Source organism: Leopardus geoffroyi, chromosome C3 (genome assembly GCF_018350155.1).
Source record: "Leopardus geoffroyi isolate Oge1 chromosome C3, O.geoffroyi_Oge1_pat1.0, whole genome shotgun sequence".
NCBI lineage: Eukaryota > Metazoa > Chordata > Mammalia > Carnivora > Felidae > Leopardus > Leopardus geoffroyi.
Window position 1 is genome coordinate 150,258,383 of NC_059338.1, and position 23,799 is coordinate 150,282,181.

The 23,799-nt window shown below is 36.4% G+C and overlaps 1 protein-coding gene across 5 annotated transcripts in view; it reads right to left on the bottom strand.

The window, feature by feature from the left end:
• SNTG1 (syntrophin gamma 1) overlaps nt 1–23,799 on the bottom strand; it is an 897,410-nt gene that overhangs the window by 25,545 nt on the left and 848,066 nt on the right. For 4 of the 5 annotated variants that reach the window (XM_045455364.1, XM_045455360.1, XM_045455361.1 and 1 more), the window contains one exon: nt 5,496–5,606. In XM_045455364.1, coding sequence (XP_045311320.1) covers nt 5,496–5,606 — 111 coding nt within the window. Of the gene's footprint in view, nt 1–5,495; nt 5,607–21,041; nt 21,106–23,799 lie in introns of those variants that run through there. The other variant, XM_045455365.1, reaches the window with a different exon arrangement.

Genomic DNA, 23,799 nt, shown 5'->3' on the forward strand with positions numbered 1-23,799 from the left:
TGAGGGAGGCAAGTTCACTGAGGCCCTCCAGCCACTACTCCACTGGAATATTAAATTAAATCTTGATGATTTAAATTTCTGCTTTATACTCGGATTTTGAAAGTTTTGGGGCGTGATGTAGTTTTTCTCTTTACTAATCACAGCTCAGTTTTCCCTTTCACACTGACGGCTGAAGTACATACTCAGTTTGAGGGGATTTTTTGGTAGTTTCTATTTTTCTCTCCTTCCTTTACTCTTTTCTTCTCCTCCTTAATGCTGGCTGTGTTGGTAATGGAGTCACAGAGCTGTCTTTCATCTTACATTTTCCATATTTTATGCTACTGCATTTTGAGAGAATCCCTCAACTTTAGCTCTCTCTATTCTGCTATAGCATTTTTATTTCAAATATGAGATTCATATGTCACAAAATCTACTAATTAGGAGCTAGTTTTTAAACACTAGCTGCAAGTCTATCTAAGCACTCTGTGGAGGCTAATGTACGTTCTACTTTAGGGATCTTGTCCTGGATGATTGTTACCATCATGGCTGAAGGTAAGCTGGAAGTCTGTCTCATGGAATAAGGGCTTCCATCATTTCTAGAGATTCTTGAGACATTCAGAGCTTGATCACAGCTTCAGCATGAAATAAACCCTTTATTACCTCTGCCTCGGAACAAGCTCATGGGGAAGAAGGGATTGACTACCCCATAAACTCAAGAGAGTTTTCGAACAATTCTCCTGACAACTGAACCACTGCACACTGTCAATCCCCACTCATTCACAGTGTATACATCGAGAACCTCCTGAGTGGGAATCACTCAATTAAATCTTTTTTAGGGTCTTCTGTCTTTTTTGGGTTATGGGCTCTTCTGTGGATTGATCCCATCTTTTTGCTTTTATGTTGATGGCACAAATTCCATTTCTACTTTTTCCCTACCTGTAACTCTCTGCCAATTCTAGGTTATTTTTGAACATGTAACAGACGTATGTTGGTATTCTCAAGTCTTCTGAGAAGGGCACATGTGCTCTTATCCTTATAAAAACCATGGATTTAATACTCTCGATCTTACACTCAGGATGCTGAGCCTGAGCTTAGAAAACTCATCCTACATAACAGACATCACCTTTATACGTGGAAGCCAGAGTTCTTTAACTATTGAGCTCATATTCTTATACTATAGGGCATTGAACTTGTATAAAAATTAGATAAACAATAAGTGGCACATAAAGATAAACTGCATTATAGGATTTTAAATTTCTCAATAACATATTTATTTAGTTTTGCTTTATTTAATTCAGGCTGGGACAAGTGAGGTAATAACTTATTTTCTTCACATCTTTATTCACCAATGTGTACTTTATGTTTAACTTAAAAATAAATTTTGGGGGCACCCGGTGGCTCAGTTGGTTAAGTTTCCAACTCTTGATTTTGATTCAGATCATGATCTCATGTTCATGCGATCGAGCCCTGCATTGGGCTCTGCACCGTCAGCTCAGAGCCTGCTTGGGATTCTCTCTGTATCCCTCTCTGTCTCTGCTTCCCTCTCTCTCTCAAAATAAATAAATATACATTAAAAATATTTAACTCTAAGCTCTTTATACAAAATTAATGATTTTAAGAAAACACTCACAAATTATTCTCCAAGATTATAAAAGTTTTACAATGTACTTATTAAAGTACATGGAAACATCTCAACACATAACCTTCAAAACATTTCTCAAAATACTGTGAGTAGAAATCATGTCATTTTGATATCTTTTGTGTTAATCTAACTCATAAGGAAGCCAATCTTTCTAGGTAAGATAATTTTTTTCTTCAAATAACATGGAATTTTATGTCATTGTTTTTGAAACTATGTTTATCATTTCTTCTCTTTTGTGAGACTATGTAAGCAAATGATATTGGGAATATGATAATAAATACTATTTTTGCTAAATAGTTATTTATAAACTATCAGTCATATCAAATTATTCCATGCTTTAGATTACTACCAATTATGGCAAAAATTGTATGTATATGTAACTTACTTTTGGAAAATGAAATATTTTTTAAAATCTATGGACTAAAATGTAATGAATGCTTTCATTTGCTGAGTAATTTTTGTTATTTTACTAAAATTATTTTTTACTAGTTAAGATTTAATTCATTACTTGATTTTTAATTTTTTGGTTGCTATTATTTAGATTATGCAATTAAAAGCGTACACTTGTTGGAGTGCCCGTGTGGCTCAGTCAGTTGAGCATCCGATGTTAGATCAGGTCATGATGTTGTGGGACATGAATTCAAGCCCCACACCAAGCTCTCCTCTCTCAGCCTGTCGGCACCGAGCCCACTTCAGGTTCTCCTCTCACTCTGCCCCCCCACCGTGTGCTCTCTCTCTGAAAAAATAATTAAACACATTTTCAAAAAAACAAAAGTGGACAACTGTCACTTATCAAAAACAACTATAAATTTGAAGAATTGTCCAAGAAAACAATGGGTGAGGAATTTAGAGTTGGAGGGGCAAAAATAACATTGCACAAATGCATTTTGAAAATCGCATAATATCATGCTGATGTCTGTGATTGACTTCCAAATGTGCCAAGATAAGATGGGTTGACAGACAGTTAAAGGGATGAAGACACAGATTTGTGCTAAAGAAGTGCGGTGCAGTGTAAATGGTAGAATTTAGATAGCGCATATAGGGTGTTTACTGTGAATTATTAAAGTACGCTATATGCTTGAATATGTTCGTAATAAACTATTGAGAAGAATGCTTACAATCCTGCACTGTAAAGTAATGATCTAGTGTAATTAAGGAAATTATTTTATCCCTACCGACAAGTTCACAAATACTTCGAAATTCTCATGGCTTTAGTTCTGTTTCTGCTGCCTTGGTAACAATATTTTATATTTATATTTATATTTATATTTATATTTATATTTATATTTATATTTTTTATATTTTCCCAGATTTTGTTTAATGTTTATTCATTTTTGAGAGACAGAGAGAGACAGAACGTGAGTGGGGGAGGGCAGAGAAAGGGAGACACAGAATCTGAAGCAGGCTCCAGGCTCTGAGCTGTGAGCACAGAGCCCGACGTGAGGCTCGAACTCATGAACCGTTGAGATCATGACCTGAGCCAAAGTCAGGTGTTTAACAGACTGAGCCACCCAGGTGCCGCTAATTTCTTAACCATAAGCCATCCTCTTGATGCATAAATCCAATAATGTTACATACGCTGGTATTCTCCTTGATGTTCTCCTGTGATGGTACTTTTTTATTGCTCACGAGTTGCAATTATAAAGGTTACAAAATAGCAATTGTGCTAGTTTTAATTCTTATACAATTTCTATGTCAGCTGAGGGATACACACCTGCGTGGCCAAACAATCCTATAAAACTGATTGGTTAGTTTCATCTGTGTTAAATAGCCTCTATATTTAATTGGTATTTTCATGGTTACCCTTAGAGGTATTATTATAGCTCGTTTTTTAGAAGGAGATGGTGCCTTTAAAGAAGTTCTGTAACTTACCAGTGCTCATACTCTGTTATTATTTTTAAGTCTGCTATTTCTCCTATACAAAAATGACTGTCCATAAGTTTAAGAAACACATTCAATGAATATTTTCTGAAACTAGCTCCTAATAAACGAATTCATAAAATATTTTTTAAAATACTATAATAAGAGTGGCATCTGGGTGGCTCAGTCAGTTAAATGTCTGACTTCAGCTCAAGTCATGATCTCATGGTTCATGAGTTTAAGACCTACACCTGTCTCTCTGCTGTCAGTGTGGAGCCTGCTCTGAATCCTGTCTTCCTGTCTCTCTGCCCTTCCCTCCATCACTTTCTCTCTCTCTCTCTCTCAAAATAAACATGTTTCAAAAATTGAAAAAAAACCCACTATAACAAGAACGAGTAATAATTATAAACAGATGGGTAACTAATAACTAGTAAGTATAATTAGCTGTATATATAACATATGTCACGTTAAAATAAAGTCTAAATATTATAGTTAGTCATTGCATTGCATTTATATTTTTGCTTCATGTTGTCAACTAAGGACTCATTAGCACATTAGAAAAATTAGAAGAGAAGTAACATATCAACTGCTAAGCTGCTGTCAGCAGCTAGTGGTTGAGTTTCCACATTAGCCAGAAGAATATGGAACTGACAATATTAACATCATTCACCACTATTAGAGTATGTCCTGTGTTTTGAAAGATTGAGAAATCTAACAAAAGCTAAATATAGATAATTTGGGACAATGGTAATGCATCTTTTCGATGGTGATTTAAAGAGCAGTGTGAGTGGCTAGCACGAAGGAAATGGTCAATTAATCGGAGCGAGAGGGGAAAAGAGGAGGAGCTGTAGCAAAAGATAGAGAGAAGGCAGTTCCATGGATGCATCTGTGTTTAGGGAAAAGGCAATGATGGAAATGCAGAATTGAAAATTAAGAATGAAGTTAAATAAAAGGAGTGGGTGAAGTTACGATGGTATTTGTCTAAATTGATGGTAGACAAATCAAAGGCAAGGCCATGTGAAACATCAATGCTTTAGAGAAACACATTCGGAAAAGATCCAGCAGAAAGGGGCTATATCCACAGTTCCTTCTATAAGCAACCTATAGTCTAAGTGGAGGCAGTAAGTCCAAAGATAAATGTAAGACAGAAATGGGGTATCCTCAGAGCAATTCAGACAAAACGCTAAGGAGAAAAGTTAAGAGACAAGCATAAGCAGATATATAAGGCAAGAAAGAAATCATCTTGTTAAAAGGAGAGGGTCTGACGCATATAGAGCAGTGTTACGGGAGACATATAGTAGGATGTCCGAGAGGGTGATTCCTCGGAAGATTTTGACTGTCAGGCTGACCTCCCCCCATGAATTTCATTGGTACAGGTATGTAACAGAATTATGCTAATTTTAATCCATCGTTGAAAAATTATATATGAGTTTGCATTTCCATACCATTAATAATTTTTTTTACTTTGGCATTTGTTATTTATCCTTTCCTTCACACTGGAATAATATATTTATAATTTATTCTGCCCCAAACATTGTTATTGTGAATTTCACTGTAGAGTAACTGAAATAATTTAAATTTTGAATATATACAAATATTAAGAAAAATTAAAATAAAGGTAGTGAACCTTTCTGACGAGTTTAAAGCCACATAGTCAATATATTTTGGAATACTGAAAATTTGCATGAGCAAAGCAACAAATAATTCATTTATTCATTTTATTGACACATAGTACCAAGAGGAAAACACGAATTGATTTAAATAATATTTTTCTTCAGGGGTTTGTATTCATATCCAAAGAGAGAGTAGATAATGGTAAAATACAATCAGAATTTAATTGAAATTTTGCCACTAAAATCTCAAAGTGATTTTATTCTTTTGGCCATGGGGGATACCCCAAAGGAAACAGATAATGTGTGTTTTTGCTCTTTTGTTTCCCCTAAATATTCTCCCCTTTGCTTCTTAATGGCATTAATGTAATTAGAGGTGGTTAATGTGATAAACCTGGATTTACCTTTGCTTCAATCTGCTTAGTATCTGGATTCTGAAACAAAAATTTGATTTTGCTCTTGCCATCATCTGAAGAACCTTTAAGCTGAGAAAACTTATACCTCCAAAGTACAGCCTACAGGGAACAAAAAAAGAAACATATGCAAGTCAGCATGATTAATAACTACATTCAAGCCAAGAAATAGTTCCCTTTTAAGTAGTAAAAGTTAATCATATTAAGTTAGTACGATATCCCACTATTAAAAAGTCAATTAAAATATATTGTATATATTATATTTACATTTATATTTATAAATATTTCACATTTATATTTACATCCATATAATAATAAATATATATATATACCAAAGGCTATAATTTATTATGCAATGTATTCTTTAATTTCCAGAAATAAATTTAATAGCCATGAAATAATTATTTCAAAAAATATATGCAAATAAATCGATTTGAATATCCTGCTTTATATTATCATGAAATATCATCCAGTTCACTTAAAGCATATGTCTATGCTAGTGAATAAGCAAACCATTATTTGTTTTTTTTTTCTATTAATAGAAGTGATAAGGTGATTTTGAATTGACAATTCTGTAGATATTCTGTAGTATTTTCTCTTAAAGCTCAAACAAATCATCTGTAGCTTTGTCAAGATAAAAGATCAGCCTGAGTAAATAATTATGACAAAAATTTACATAGCATCCTCATGAGAATGAACTAGAATAAGCATTTTACAGAACTAGCCCATGTGTCTATCTCAGTCAATATGATTATTTGACTAAAAGCCTTCTTCCAATATTGCAGAAGCAGGTTTAGGCAGAATGAAATATACGTAAGAACCAATAACGTTAGTTACAACATAACCGTGCACTTCCTGTTTGAATAGACAGTGACATGGGACCCGATGACATGTCCAACGATTTTTTTGTAAGTGATGTTCATGTATTTTTTTATTTTAGAAAAAAAAAAAACTTAGAAGCTTGTACAGAAAATTCTTATCACACAATTTGCTGTATTATTAATATCTCACAAAGGATGGTACACTGTCACAGTTAATGAGCCGATATTGGCACATTATCCCTAACTAGAGTCCACCATTTATTCAGCTTTTCTTAGCTTTAACCGAATGCCTTTTTCTTGTACAAGATTCCACCCAAGAATTTATTCATTGTGCCTTAGGCTCCACTTGTCTGTGACAGTTTCTGAGATCCTTGTCAGACTGCCCTTGGTAATTTGAGGAGTACTGGCCAGGTTCTTTGTGGAATGCCCCCTACCGGACTTTGATGTATTTCTCATAACTAGATGGGTCACAGATTTTACAGAAATGAAATAAGACTCTGTCATTTTTGTCAATAATCCCAGTATATATTTCTAAAAGGTTTCCATTTAAAATGTTATTACAATGGAGCGAAGTATTAAACTTCATTAGGTGACCTTACCATGATCAATAATTCATTTAAACATAAAGATATGTGAACAAAAAGCATGGCTTTATATATGAATTCCATTTCTTAATATTCTTACCTATTAAAGTTTTTAATAATACTTTGCATGTTTCCAACCTTTTAAAACTTATTACCTCTTGTTTTGTATTCTTATATAGGATCTTTTCTGGAGAATGTTCCATGTACACTTGAAAAAAACGCATATTCTGTTCTGGTTGGGTGATGTATTCTGTGTATGTCTGTTAGATACAGTTAGTTATAGTCTTGCTCAGGTTCCGTATTTCTAGATTTGTCTTCTGTTCATTCCATTATTGAAAGTGGAGTATCAGAAATTTCTAACTATTTTTATAGAATTGTCTATTTCTCCTTGTATGTTGAAAATTTAGCAAAGCTACTCCATAGTATGGCTGCCTCAGTATCCATTTGACTTGGTCAAGCGGCGTGCAGGACCTTAAACTGACATTAGCCCCCTGTGCACGTGTATGCCCTAGAGAGCAGCCCCAGAGGCAGAAACATGTCAAAATCCTGATATGACTCCCCAACAACCCTGCGAACAATATAATCCTGTCTCCTAGGGTCTACATGCCTTGTGCACCACTCAGATAAGACCCCTGTCCGGCTTACCAAAACCTTGATCTTTGGGTATGAATTGACCAACCCAGCCTTAGCCCAGGAACCCTCAGACACTCCACCCATGGGCCCTAAAAAAAGGCATGCACCCCAGGTCCTGTCTCGCTGTCTGTACTCTTCTTTGACCACTACGTGTGGTTCCTCAAGGCATGTCATGTCTTTCCTCCAGGACTTGTGAGTAAAAAACTCCTGTATTTCAATTTCTCTTAGAGTCTGTTGTCAAAGTTGTGGCTCACCATCTGGAACCTGTGCTCCACTTAACAAATGTTAATTTAACAAAGTATAACACTCCAATTCTGTCAGCGTTTAATATATTTGGGAACTCTGACGCTTGCTGCCTATTATAATTATTAAATCTTTTTGAATTAATCCTTTTATCAATATATAATACTCTTTTTGTCTCCTGTAACAGTGACATCAAATCTATTCTTTCTTTTATTGGTTTATCCAGAAGCTCTCTTCTGGTTCCATACTTTGTATGGAATATCTTTTTACATCATTTTTATTTTAATCCACTTGAGTCTTTAGATCTAAAGCTAGCCTCTTATAGACAGCATGTAGTTGGATTATTTTTTAAAAGTCTATTCTGTGGTGAGGAGGAAATAGCAGTTATTGCTTAACGATTACAGAGTTTCTGTCTGGGGTGAGGATAATTTTTAGAAACAGGTAGCATGAATCAATTAATGCCATTGAATTGTACACTTGCAATTACTAAAATGGGAAATTTTCTATTATTTTAACACAATAAGAACAAAACTTTAAAAAATCATTCTGGAAGCAATATATCTCCAAAATCCACTCACAGTAAATGCTAATTAAAATGTTTCCACTTTAATAAGTATAATGAAATAACAAAATCATAAATTGCTTAAAAATAAGTATGAGAAAATTATCAGTAATGACACTAATTAATTTCTACAGCATGTTTTGATTCTTTACTTATCACCAGACAATTATAAAATGGTTATTATATATTAAGTATTTGCTAGGTTTAGATAAAAAAGACATTTCACCATCCTGAAGACATTAATCTCTCTACAAATAAATGTCTTTCCTTTCATTCTTACTATGGGACTACACAATTTATAAAGAAATAATATCCAATATTATAAATTGTCATAAACGTTTCTTTACATCTATTATTACACAGAATTATCTAGCAATAAAATTATCTGGTACAATTAATTTTCTGGAAAAAAAAAAGTTAAACCTTTAACTCACAAGTTCCTCTAAATAAAATTCCTTCTGTTTTAAAGAGTGAAATAATTTAAACAATCCACATCATAGGAATACTACATAATGTAAGTGAATATTGAATAACTTTGAAAAGAGAGAGTTCTAGACTTGGGAGTAACAAGAAATTTTATACTTAATATGTACAAGTAATGTATGTGTACCAAAATGAAAAGGAAAGCAAAAAACTTAGTGGCATATAGCAGGATATATAGTATAGTATGACTGCAAACATAAAATAAGGAAAAAGAATTAATATTATAGAGAGGTCATTTGAGAGAATGAAAAACAATCATTATTTTTAATAAATATGACAGCATTTTTGATCTAATTAGAAATAAAGAATATAATAGCATTAAAATGACCCAGTTTTTTCTGAACATCTAATAAAAATCACTGAAAATTATAATAACTAAAGCTAGCAAGGTTATATTGAAACAAATATTTGCATAAAATTTCTAGCAACAGAATTCTTTAAGACAATAATTTTATTATTTATTTTAAGCCTTAAAAATATTAATATTATTTGATCCAGAAATCCCATTTCTAAAAATTAACTGTAAGGAAATATGATATATGAAAAACAAAGGAAAGCGTAAAACACGTTATTAGTAAATATCAAAAATGGAAATTCTAAACATTTCGCATTAAAATAATGCTCATTTTTCTATATTTGCATAGAAAAATGCAAAAAATATAATGGTAAGGAATGGTAGGGACATGAAATATCCTTTATATTAATCATAGATGAGATAATCATATTAAAACAAAGGAGCTTATAAAAGCCTAGAGGGAAAATGTCTGCCAAACTATAGCATCTTATGTAGCTCAGGTCCAGGTGTTAACTTACTATTAGATCAGCAACTTTATTTTTAGTTTGTTTACCTGTAACACTAACAGCTTTCATATTTTCACATTATAATTTCAAATAACTTTGAAATCGTATGTCATATGAAGTCATTGTAGTGTAAAATAGGAAGTTACTATTTCAACTAGATGGCCTTTCAAGAGGTCAAACAGATGTTAGAAGCTCATTATTTTAAACAGAGTAACAAAGTTATTCTGGGTAAAAAAAGGCATTTACAAACACATGAAGGAGGTTTGGAAACTTTTTAGAATATGGAGCATGAATCCTTGGCTATGAATAAGATGCTCCAAAGATGAATAAAGTAGTCAATGAGTCTAATAAGGAACAACCGAAAGATTTGTCAATTAAGAGGTAATGATACTAAGTTAATACCATAACAACTTCTGTGACAGATGATAGCCTGATTTATCATGGTAATTACCCCCTAATGTATACAAATGTTGGATCACAATGCTGTGATCCTAAAACTTATATAATATTGTATGTCCACCACACTTCAACAACAACAACAAAAGTAAATCGGTAGCAGAATAAAGCATGCACTTAAAACACTTAACATGGCACCTGGAAAATAGCATTCAATAAATGTTTGTAAATATTAAACAAACAAAAGTTAATGCAGTAACTTTGTTACTTCGGGAGTTGGTAATCCTCATAGAAATTCATTAAGGCCAATTTGGAGGAATCTGAATCTGAAAATATTACCAATCAAAGTTTCATAGGCCCAAAAAGGGGCTTAATTCAAGAACTCTTTGGCAATCTTATTTCTTATGCCAATATTTCATTTTTAAGCTTCTGATAAGCATGATGCCCACTATGTTAAGAATATTAATGATGAGTAGACATCACTGTGTTTTATAACATGTTATTTATATCGCTATGGTGAGTACAGCAGTAGGTTCCTTGTAGCTGGCTCTATGGCGGACCAAGAGAGGATGGTGTTGGTGAGATGTGTATGGAGAGTGGAATTACTTGTGGCTGTTTAACAGACTTTGATGTTCTTAGGAAGAAGATGCTAGTGAAGAATGACAGGAACGGTTGTTCTTTGCCTCGAGACCTTTCCAATCAGGACAGAAAGTAAACCAAGATGCAGTGATAAGTTCTCTATAAAATACAAGCAGAATTTTGTTGGAAAAATGAGCTAGCATGATGTCACAATAAAACTTTAAAAAATAGATGAAATTTTTGTCTCCAATTTTTTATTCTGGAAGATATATGTATACACACACACATATATATGCATATATATTAATATACATATATGTGTGAATATATATGTAGAAATACATTATATTCACAGTGTAATAATCACTAGTTGCCAACATGGAATGAGATGAGGAGGATTATAAAGATCAGTAACCCCTCCTCTTTGATCACTTATGTTTGGTGCTCTCTTCTCCATATACTGACTTAATTTCCATTACCAGTAAGATATTAAGATCTTTCCCTATTATATGGGGCAACTGGGTGGCGCAGTAGACTAAGTGTCCAACTTTCACTCAGGTCATGATCTCACGGTTTGTGAGTTCCAGCCCCACATCGGCCTCTGTGCTGACAGAGCGGAGCCTGGAGCCTACTTTGGATTCTGTGTCTCCCTCTGTCTCGTGTGCTCTGTCTCTTTCTCTTTCTCTCTCTCCAAAATAAATAAGCATTAAAAAAATAATTTAAAAAAATATTTTTTCCTATTATAATGTCTATATCTCAGAAAAGGTAATGCATTTTGGAGGCAATGTACTGAAATAAAGATAAATCCCGACCTAAGAGGCATAAGTATTGAAACGTAACCCAAACTTTATGCCCTACTTATAAGTTACATGACCTGGGACAAGATTCTTAATTAATTGGAGCGTGAGTACATTCTGTCGTAAAGTAGAAGTAGCAATAGCTCACTGTCCTACTTAACGGGTGAGTGTGATAATGGATGAGATGATAATGTGATGCAATTGCTTTGTAAATAGCAGGGTTGTTTTCCTATTAGTTAAAATTAGTTTAGTAGAGTTTTTGCAATAGAACAGTGGAATGTGGCAAATTTTGACGTGAGAAGACCTCCGAACACAGGTAGCAATAATCATGATGATTCTGGGAGAATATGAAAGTAGAGGTGGGAACTTTCAGAAGACAAAGACTGCCTTCCGGACCCGTCTGTAGTCTTCTATGAAAAAAAAAACAAAAAAACAAAAAACCTTTATATTTAGTTTTAAAATTAAAAAGTTACTTGATCTTAAACACAAGTCACAAAGTACATTGCATTTTGAGAAAACATGTCCCAGTAAATGTCATAATGATTTGACTCCTGGTTCTAGTTCTATCGGGTCTGGAAAACATCCTCCCTCTCTGTCTGCTCCTATGACTTCCTTGTGTTTCTTCCTCTTATCTGCATAAAGCTTTGATGTGTCATGGCCCTAGAGTCAGAGCAAAAGGGGGAGTGAATAATGGAAGAATCACATGGAACTAGTGAGGATGGGGAGAATTTTTGACTGTGAGTGCTTAGACCCTTTCAGAGACATGTTTATTCATTATTTTTCATTTGTTTCAAAACCGCTGAAATGACAATATTTTTTGTCATGCTGTGTAATGTTTCCATCCAACTCTGCCCCCTCAATAGGCGACACAGCCCCCTCCACAGATCCACACTCAACAGAGAAAGCCAGGCTTATCATTACACCACCCTCCTTTCCAGAGTACTGCTGTATTGAAATACTGGCTGATAGGGGAATATCACACCAGAGTGTTTTCCTGGTCAGCACAAATGGCATGTGCAGGGTCCCTGCTGATAAAGTTAGGGCACTTGGACAGGGGGTCTAACAAGGACAACTTGTATCTGCAGGTGTTATGTGGTGAGAAGTATTCATTATTTCCCAGTTGGTGTACCTTCCTGCATGCTGCAACTTGTCTCCTGGTATCTGAGAAGACAAAAACTGTCAGGGAATTTGTCAGAGGGGTCAGTGGAAAATAGGAAATTCTAGATGGTAGTACATAAAAGATGCACAGGAAAAAGAAGATGAGTGGGAGGTCTGTAGGGTTTCTAGACAGCAATCTGAATAGATAGAGGTCTTACTTATTTTATGATTGAAAATTTTTCCCCCAACGAGTTTCATAGCAGTTCCATTCTTACCATCTAGATCTTCTAGAAATATTAATGCCTCCAAGAGTCTTTTCCTTTCAAAATATTAAACAACCCTTCTGAGGTCTTCTGTTTCACAATACCTTGCTGATTTCCTTCTTAGACCTAACTGTAGTCTGTGAGCATCCTGCAAGTATTTGGTCTGAGTTTTACTTTTAACAGAGTAGCTGGTATGCAGGACACGATGGACCTAACTTTTGTGAAATACATGCATCAAGGCAGAATCAACGTTAAAGAAGAAAAACCTTCCTTCTCTTCCCTCTTATGTGGTTGTCATGGCATCGGAAAGTTGGGGAAAACATACTCAAATGAGAATTTTATTTAAGAATGTGGAATTTCCAATGTTAGAGCAGGCAACACTTTAACAACCAGAGATCAATAATATCGCTGGATTTGGCAAGCCATGGTCTCTGTCTTATCCAGATAACTTTAACCAAAGGGCCCTATTTGGGGTTGGGAAATTCTTGCCACCAGATGGAAGCTTCATCTGTTGAAATTGGTGGAGATCAAGTGCCAAAGGGGTAAGAAAAAGAAAAAGCAGAACAAAACAAAACCAAACACCACTAGCAATGTATAAAGAAGTTTCTGAATATTTTCCAAGTGTGGAATTTGACCCAAGGACTTCAGTATAAATAATCACAGACTAGATTTTCACTTGCCCAAGTCTTTCCATGGATGAATGCTTCTACCTGCTCCTGGAGAAAAAGGTCAAACATGGTCAAGTACATTTGGTGAGGTTCATTAGCACAATAAAGTCTGAGGATATTTTCAGAAATGAAACTCATTTAACTTAGTTTAACCAGGTAGTTTTCCCCCATGGAATACATTTAAAATAAAATGGCACTATAAAATAAAATGTTTAATGAATTTAAGTATTGTAATAAGAGATCTGAAATGCCTTCTTGATTTATTAAAACATTTGTTTTTGATAGTCAAAAACAGTGTTTAACTCAACATATTCTTTGATTACATGGGATGATAAATGTAAAATGTATGTGGCATTTTGAAGATATGCTTAAATATTTTTAAGTGCCTAAAAGTTGCAAGTAAAGTTACTACATGCATGAAGAAAGAACAACACATTGAATCACAGCATTTTCAATATTGTAGTGATAATAAAGTCATTGAAGGCAGTCAAAACAAAAAGCAAGTAGTATGAAAACATATAGTAAAATCTTAATGACCAAAGTATTATCACAATTAAAGATTATGAAAAAGAAACTCTGCAGAACAAAAATCATTTGCCTTTTAGATACTCTTTATAATTAATACATTTTTTTTTAAACAGTGCAGGCAAACATAAATGATAAAAACGTCTGGTCCATTTGGCGTTTATAATTTAAGGTCATTGTTCTCGAACCAGCGTGTAATCCTTATAAAATGCACCTACAAATGATGACTGGACATGAAATGTGGCTCTATCATCAAGCAAAATATTTCACATGAAGATAATGAGGCATGTAGCACGTAATCTATCATTCCTTCCTGACCCTGAGTCACTTGATGGGTGAACATGTGAATGGACCATAAGTAATATAAAAATACTTTGTTGAGTGCCTGGGAAGCATTCTGCATGTCTGTCGTTGTCCTTCCATGGACATACTATTACAATGAGCATAGAACTGTTCTAGGTAAGCTCTTTCATGCATTTCTTCTAATCCCTCCAGGAGTTATGCAATAGCTACAGTATTTCCACTTTCCAGGTCATACAATTAAAGAAACAGCACAAACAATCATAATATTTCACAGCTAGTAAGTGGGAATCAAACCGAACTACATCATTCTCCATGCTCCATATTCCTGCTTTTATCCCAAGCTGCATCTTTGATCTTCTATAATTATGTGGCTAACTGAAAAAATCATGGACCCAGTTACTGAGTATGACAAACTATAAATGAACTTTCACTGCAAGTGCCTGACTCTTGTCTTAAAATAGAAGAGAGACCTAGGTGCCACCCGGTGTGAAACACTAAACCCAGGAAAGTACTGATTTTCTCAAACATAGTGTGCTTAAGAAGGAAAGCTGGTGAAAGCAAGATGAAAGGGGCCAGCCAGATGTCCGAGGCTGGATACTCCCCTCGCATGCTTTTGGCTTCCTAATCTTGCTTGCCTCCTGCATTGGCCAACCGCCCCCGTAGCACAACTGATAAGTGCCCCCTCCCCTTTTTCTTTTTTTCTTTTGAGCCCCTGCAATCCCATCCATAACAAGAGGCCGACGCCAAGGCTCCGGGCTCAGCCTTTGGAGGTGACTCTGCTGGGTCGGCACCGGTGCAAAATAAACAGTATTTCCTGATTCCCCAAGGCATGTCACTTGTTTCTTCCTGGGCCCTGAGTATTTGCTGTAACATGTTCTGAGTCATTGTTTCTTCTTTACACTGCTTTGCTATTTTGAGGTGTTTTTTCCCTGCCCCTACAAGTTGAAAGCTTTCTGTAAGCTACTCATCTGTTTAAGACCCATTGCTCGAATTGGCTTAGAGTTGGGGAATGTTAGTGATCTAAAGAACTTCGACATTTGTGTAATTCCTTGAGGGATACAACCAAGTGACTCAGGTCAGTGAATGAATTCCCATTTGTATAGCACCAAGAATGTCTTAGATGCAAACTATTCAAAAATATAATTCAGTGGTTACATATAAATGGAAAATGAAGCTATGCACATGACAGTGAAAAACCTACATGTTGAACCAAAAAAGGCAAAACCATCTCAAACACAAACTTTCTTAGTCTCCATATCTGTTCACAGTTTGCCAGCATTGATTTTTCATGCCCCACAGAAAAATCCCTCTTTAAAAGAACGGAAACAACTTCTACCTAAAAAGATAATGTAAACATCATGTCATCTATCTTATGAGAAATAGAAGTAGAATATTTTACCAGATGGGGGGCAAAAACACCAGAAAGAACAACCTACGTATATATTACAACAAAAAGGCTTTGAAAGCAGGATATAATTTGACTCTTCCTAGAACACCGAACACCTGGCCCTTGACATTTAATTCATGTTTGCCCACCAATAACCACACACACATTCTTTGTTTCCTTGCCAATTGTCTTGATGGGCCTTCAAGTTAGGCAGTAAATCAAACCTTCCACTCGGCCTTATTCCCATTTTGCATAAGTCTTCCACTTTGGCAAGAAGCCCAAGCATACGTATCGCCTCTTGCCTTCAATCTATCCACCCTCCCCAACCCTGAAATTAATTCACAACAACTTTTAATGTTTTCAAAGAGGCTCTTCCCTTCTCCTTTTTGTGGGTGTGCTAGCAATCATATTTGGTGGAAAACCAGAAGAAACGTCTTGAAAACTATTTTCCTTTACACACCTTTATACTTCCCATTTGTTCTTCATGCGTGTAAAACTTATCTTAATTAAATGTGTCTTGGGGTCTAATTACATTTTTACTTCAATGCCACACGAATGTTAAAATTTTGTAAGTTTGAATGGTGATGACAGAGGGATAAAAAGAGCAAATTCGAAAGATCACAGAATTAGATGAAAGCTTATGCCTTTCACTTATTTCTTTAGGTGATATCATATTCATCGATATACTCATTACTAGTCGTTGAATTACTTCTGTGTCTTTGAACGGTGCTTGAGTCTGGATCAGAGATTACAGTTAATATCTCCACCCGACTTAATTGTAATACATTATGTTAAGTGCTGTGCTGGGGTACACCTACAATTCTCTGCTCTTCAAGAAGGGACATCTAAATCAGACGGGTGAAAGAAGGCTTTCTGGATGAAGATTCGCACTCGGGGATGAATGTAAATTGTGGGGGTGTTATGTGTAAAAGCGTGGAATATGGCTGAGCCTCCAAATGCTGGAGGGGGGGGTGGGGGGGTAGGATGCAGGAGATAATGCTAGATTACAGGCAGAAACCAGAGCATTAAGAGGCTTCTATACTATGCTAACAAATGTTGTCTAAAGGCAGTAGGAAGCCACTAAAGTAATTTAACAGGAGAAACTGGAGACATGGCTGAATTTGCATTTTCGAAGTATCATTAATCTGGCAATGGTGTGAGAGACGGACCAAAGGGTGATGCAAATCTATGTCTTTATAAGGCCCTCGCTTCTTGCCACAGTATCTGAAAGTACCCAGTTCCAGATGTGTTTTCATTTAACTGTAGATTTCTTGAGAGGAGGGACCGCATCCCTGTTTGGATACCTAGTGTCTACCTGTGGTCAAGGCAGAGTTAACGCATAAAAAGAGTCTGTCCAATAAATAAATCTAAAAGGACGATGTGGGTGATATTGCAGAAACCCAAGTGAGAAGGAATGACCCAACTCAGTTAGCAAACCTCATCTAGATTCATTCAGGAGGAGTTGTTGACGAAGAGACAGGAGGGGAGAAGACAATTCAGGCTTCTTTTGACAACTACGGATGGAATGCAGAAGAGTCATACCAAAATGGACAGCAAGTTCAGTGTTGGGCAGACTGTGTTGAGATGTGTTTAACATGCAGCCTTAGAGATCAAGACGTATACCTGAGCTGTAGTTAACAGCACAGAAATTCATTATCGGACCAGCTGCCTAAATTAAAGACTGGGTAAAACAGCCCAATCAAGCTCAGAGTTAGTCTATCAAACATATTTCGTTTAAATTTATTCCCCTCAAACGGACTCTACCTACAGGGAAATCTAGGGAGAAGTAAAAACAATTTAAAAACCAGAAAACGTGTTTTTAAAATTCAGACTTTGTGAGTCACTTTAGAAGAGCTTAAAGTCATCAACTGATATACACAGAGCACTTATTTTAATCACATCCATGAAAAATGCTACAAAAGACTAATCAAAATGTATGTGAGAAAGAATGCGCTAACATGTTTCCACCTATACGTGGACATGATGTGGCTATTTGTTATTATTAACATACTAATTTTCTTTTGAGAAACCTTGTATGTCATGTGCATAATAAGAACTGGCAAGAAATTTTGGTCTTGTGGGCATGAATTTCTCAGATCCTTAGGGTTTTGGTTTGTTATTGTTGTTGTTTTCTGGCAACATAATAAAATTCTGCCATACTCTGAGTTCATATTACCAATCCTCTATGCAAATCAACTCTTTTTTAGTTGTTTCTTTTTAACATATACGCACAGTCAGCTGCCAGCTCAACGGATACTAACAGCTATAGAGAGAAAAATAAATGAGTTTCCCGAGATGTCGCATCCAAGCCACTGTGTCTGTGCCGTGTAATCAGCATTTCTGTTTCGTCTCCAGGTTGACTGCAAGTTCCTCCTCTGACAGAGATGAAGCACGTTATTAAAGACCTGCTAAATTAATACATAAGTATCGGCGTATCTTTATTTTTGAGGCAACACCATCCTTCACATTAACTAATTTGATTTCTAAAATTTAATTATGAACTTTATTGGTATGAATCCATTATTTGTTTTTTCTCTCCCTGAGCCTAATAAAAAAAAATCCCAAAATTCAACGACATTTGTATTTCTAGAAATTGACGGTTTGCCTCTTTTTCAATTTTATTAAGTTTCTTAAAATTCTAATTCTGATAGTTTCCTTTTGACTCAAATGTCAAAGGCATCGCTTGGGAAACTACTGCATTCATTAAAGTGGCCACATAATGAATTACCCTGGGATACATCATCATCTTTTTTTGCACTGCAGCATTTCGATTTAGGTAAAAAGACCATACAATTTGGCAAGCAGTTGAAAAGAGTCGGAATTACATTTGAGGGCATATGTGAATGTAAAGTTTTGAACAGGTCTACACAGGGTGGGATATATGGGGGATCCCAGCCAGAGCCTCAGTTTTAGAGCCTGATGAGTTTGGAATAATTTCATATCTCAGTTGATTGGTAAATGAAACCTGCCTGCCAGAAATGTGTTTGTATTAGAGGCCAAGAAGTCTCTTGGGATAGAAGGCATTCTGAGATGAGTAAAACCAGTTGCGCAGCATTGCAGAGTATAGGGAAAAGCCATCAGAACTACACCCTGGAATTTTAAGTTTCCGATAAAGTATTTATAGTATCTGGATCCTATGGTATATCACACTACACGGGAGGGTGTTTTCCCAAGAAACTTAGAAAAGTCACTTAACTAATGGAAAAGTAAGATAGCATCCTTCTCATTTTCACAATGAACATAGTAACTCCTCGGCGACTTCTCCGGAGCTACTTTCATGAAAATAATGCAACAGATGTCCTGCACATCCGCTCCTTTTCCAGTATATTTCTTTTTTCCCATGCCCTTGCTCAGGTCAGAAACTCTGGTGTTGTACCAGCTATATCTTCTCTCCCTAAGCACTCCTGTGTATCTTTATTATGAATTCCTGGCCGCTCTGCATTCTCAAAGCCTGCTAGTCTACGCGTCCTCTAACCCCTTCCCTCCCAACCTCAGCTTGTCTTTCTCTCCAAAGCACCACAAGGGGGCCGGAGTCATCATGGCTTGCCTGGTGTTACTAAGACAAGATCTTAGTGGCTTTCCACGGCCCTTGGTGCTCCGGGCATCTCAGCCCCCATCTGCCTCATCCCTGTAGCCAGGATTATTGCAGTGTACCTCTGAGGTGCTCTCCTACCGTGGCCCCGGGGGACCTGCCCTTTAACTTGGTCGCAGCCTCGCGCTTCGGCCAGTGGAATTTTGTGATTGCCCCGGCAGCAGGGGCATGCTCCAGTTGGTTCTCCTTCTGCCCACCACCCCAAGTGCAGACTCGCAAAGGAGCCCTGTGCAGATAGCTCGTCCGATCCCACACAAACGCGTGAGAAAACAGAGGATAAACAAAATCACGGCTGTCGTCGTGTGTCTGTGGCCGTAGTTAACCGACGGGAGTGCCAGATCTTTGCTATAAAGACCATGGCTCCTTACGGGGCGGGGGGCCTAGCCACTTTTGGCCACGGCTCTCATGCTCTCACTCTCCTGCTCCTGCCCTCTGATCCTGCCCATCATCTGACCTCTCAGGTGTTCACACATGCTGCTTCATCTGCCTCCACCGTGGGCCTGGCTAGCAGCTCATGACCTAGGAATTTCAGGGCAAAATGTAATTTTCCCCAAGTGCCACCCATGGGCCCTTAACCTAGTTACATGCCACCCTGAACTCCTTTCGCTGAGAACCACGACCCTCAGGATTACTCGCTTAATGTCAATCTTCCCCTTCTCCAGAACAAAGACCTTCATGAAAGCAGAGACCCACAAGGACTGGGTTGTAGCAGACAAACGTGTTGATTGATCCAGAATTCGAAAAACACCGTGGCGTGTTGGGGATGGCAGCACAGGAAGGAGCAAGGTGTCGTCGGTGCGGGTGCCCTGCCGTGGTCACAACTCCCCGGCAGTGGGAAAGAAACGTAGGTGGACAGCTCTTAGGCAACCCTCACTATGCAACCCTCCCCATATCCATTCATGCAAACTTTGCAATAACCATATGGAAAAGATGTCATTCGCATTTCTATTCTAGAAAGTAGGCTAGAGCATCTATGCGATTTGCAAAGGTCCTGAAGGTGTTAAGGGCCAGAGAGGACAGAGGCAGCTCATTAATGAGTTCTGAGAAATCTGAAAGAGAAGGGGGGAAGCATGATGGATTCCTGGGATTAGATGAAAAGACAGGATCTATGGCTGAGACAAAACCCACCGAAAGATGGGCTGGTCAGATTAATGCTTGAGGACGTCAGAATCTATACTTCATATTTGACAGTTTACCATGTCTTTCTTTTTCAAAAACCTATCTCACTTACTTTTAGAATAATGCTGCAAGACAGACACATAGCTATTACTATTATTCCCATATCCTATGTGGTAGTTTCAGAGGTTAATACATTATAGTAAAAAATTTCATAAAAACCAAAACTGATGATTGAAGAAAAGACAATCTAAGATAGAATGAGAAAATTTTAAGGCAGATATTCTTAATAATGAAAAAAAAATTATCCAGAAAAAATAAAATATATCAAAAGGCCCAGAAAGGAATTAGAATTTAAAATTTTTAAGAGGCTGAGGAAGAGGGGGGAAAAAAGATAGAAAATGGAAAAAGTATATAAAGCATATTAGCCAAAGAATTTTTTACTCTTACCTGCTTTTGTTCTTTATATACTTTGAATTATAAATACAGGCAATAAAGCACGTATTAGTTTCCACATTACTTTATAATGTCCTTATATTGCAAGAAATGAATAAAAAAAATCCAGGATTTTCCTATTCTGTTACATTTAGCTGATATACTGGCATGAAAACTTGGGTTAATATTTGTCTTTCAAACATTTTACTTTAGGGCTATCTTTGAAATGCTTGAGGGTTAAAAAAAATTACCTGATGGATTGTTTCCCTAAATGTCTGAGTTTGTTTTGCAATAAATGCAATGTTCTTCATTCTCCTAAAAGCAAAGAAGAAATAATTTATCTGAAGAAGAATGTAAAAATTCCATGAAATAGACTTTGATGTCTTTGTCCATGTTTGGGGGCTATAAGTTACACAACTGGAGAAGAAAAATGACTGAAAAATATTGTAAGAAGGAAAAATGCTAAGGTTTATGTGAAAATCATTGTAACTACATCATAACATATGTATATTTAAGATTGAGGTTTATATGAAAATCATTGTAACCACATCATAACATGTGTATATTTAAGATTCCCACTTATGTAGGAGACATTTCTAGAAAACATTCATTTAAATAATTTCAACCTTTCTTTTTGGATTTTTAGTGTCAACCTTTGATGTGAAATAGTTGAAATATTATAGGAAAAAATAGCATAAAATAAAAGAAATAAAGTTGAATTCCATTTTGAGAGGTTCAACCTATGGGATTCATATGACAGTTACGTTATAATTATTAAACGCTTTTTAGGAAAAGTCAAACATATAAGGAAATGTGTGTGTGCATGAAGATCTTCGATCTTTAGGAGAAACAGTAGCTCAAAGCTCCTAATAATTAATGACCTTCAACTTACCCAGCCCATATCAAAGACTCTTGAAAATGAAAAGTGTAAATATAGGTCATGTCAACTTCCTTTCAAATTTTACCTTAGACACTGCAGAAATCAGCGTCTACTTAAAGTTACAAATGGATTAAGTAGATTAAGATACTTCATGAATCAGTATGTTAATGATGAATTTAACTCTGAAGCACAATTATTTCAGGAGACAAAGTCCTCTAATTTTATACAGAACACCTCAAAACCATGAAGGATGTGATTTCAGTTAGGGTCTTTAACTCCACAGAATATAAGTTCCTAAAATGCTGTTCACCGTGCACATGTATGGGTTTTACAAATTTCCTCCAGATAATGTTTCCAATCTATAATCAATGAAAATTAGTTTTGAGTACAAAAGAAAACATAAAATCACTATAGTAGCCTCTAACATATGACAGAGTCAATTCTTCAAAAATGTTACCTTTTTATTTCATAGTTATCTGCATAGATCTGTTAGCCAATCATTATTTCAAAAATGTTTTTAATATGCTGTTAGTACTGACTCCTAGACATCCTGTGGTAGAGAAGCCTTTTAAGTATGTTATCCTAGAATTTCTCAAGGTCAACTATTAAAGCATGTTTTAAAAAACTATCAGCAACAATTTTAGGGAACTAATGGCTTCGGGGACTGTCTGGAAAACAGTAATATGAGTAATATTGCCTTTTACTTTTCCCCAGGGTAAGAGGATTTACAGTGTTGCACACGTTGCAATGGACATTTACATGGGATGAGCTCCAATTATAGCCAATGGAGGCTTTGAGGTTGGCTTATACCACTGGGCTGCAACACAAGGGCAGAGGGGGAGGTCTGAGGTGTAGGATCCAATGCCTTCAACTTCATTTTAACCATTAGAGCTAAGTGCTATCTGACACAGATAAAACTAACCCTTCTTCATGTTTTTTATTTTTACAAAATTTCATGGTTAAAAAGAAAAGGTTGAAAGTTGTTCTTCTAAATTATCAAGGGGAAGCAAAAATTAATTCCATTAATGCCCTGTGATTCAGTCTTGCCTCCATCCAATCAATGCCATCTGGATACCTCCGCTAAAATGAGCTTTCCGGGGCGCCTGGGTGGCGCAGTCGGTTAAGCGTCCGACTTCAGCCAGGTCACGATCTCGCGGTCTGCAAGTTCGAGCCCCGCGTCGGGCTCTGGGCTGATGGCTCAGAGCCTGGAGCCTGTTTCCAATTCTGTGTCTCCCTCTCTCTCTCTGCCCCTCCCCCGTTCATGCTCTGTCTCTCTCTGTCCCAAAAATAAATAAACGTTGAAAAAAAAAAAAAAAAAAGAAAAAGAAAAAAGAGAAAGGCACAAATATGCAATATTACAAATGCACACAAATTGCATATAGTTTGAGCAAAGCTTTAAAGGGTAATAAAGATAATTCTATCAACAGCTTTATGGATTGAAAGTGTAGATAAGGGGCGCCTGGGTGGCTCAGTCAGTTGGGCGTCTGACTTAGGCTCAGGTCATGATCTCTCAGTCCATGAGTTCGAGCCCCGCGTCGGGCTCCGGGCTGATGGCTCAGAGCCTGGAGCCTGTTTCCGATTCTGTGTCTCCCTCTCTCTCTGCGCCTCCCCCATTCATGCTCTGTCTCTCTCTGTCCCAAAAATAAATAAACGTTGAAAAAAAAATTTTTATAAAAAAAAATAAATAAATAAATAAATAAATAAATAAATAAAATGAGCTTTCCATAGTTAAAATCAGATTTTGGTGAAACATCGTGGACCGTCATCAGGGGACCCAGTTTTCACCTCTAGCACTTTCTCCATTTCCTTCCTTGTAACTTATCTTTCATGGCATTGAATACCTCTTCTGTGCATACACTGATCATTTTCACCCTCAACTTGTAACAACGTGTTTGACCTTGTTTACCATGCATGCTGTTTTCTCTGGAACGTCATAGGGTGGGGGATGCCCAGAGGAGGACAGATTTTGAGAATTTGGAATCTCGGATTGCCCAGGTTTTCTCCATCTCAGTCATCCACTGTTCTACTGGGTTTGTGCTGCCAAAAACACTTCTGACCATTTCCTTCCTGTGTCTCAAACCCTTCAAAGGTCCTTCTGTTCTTACAATCAGATGTAAATTCTTTACTAC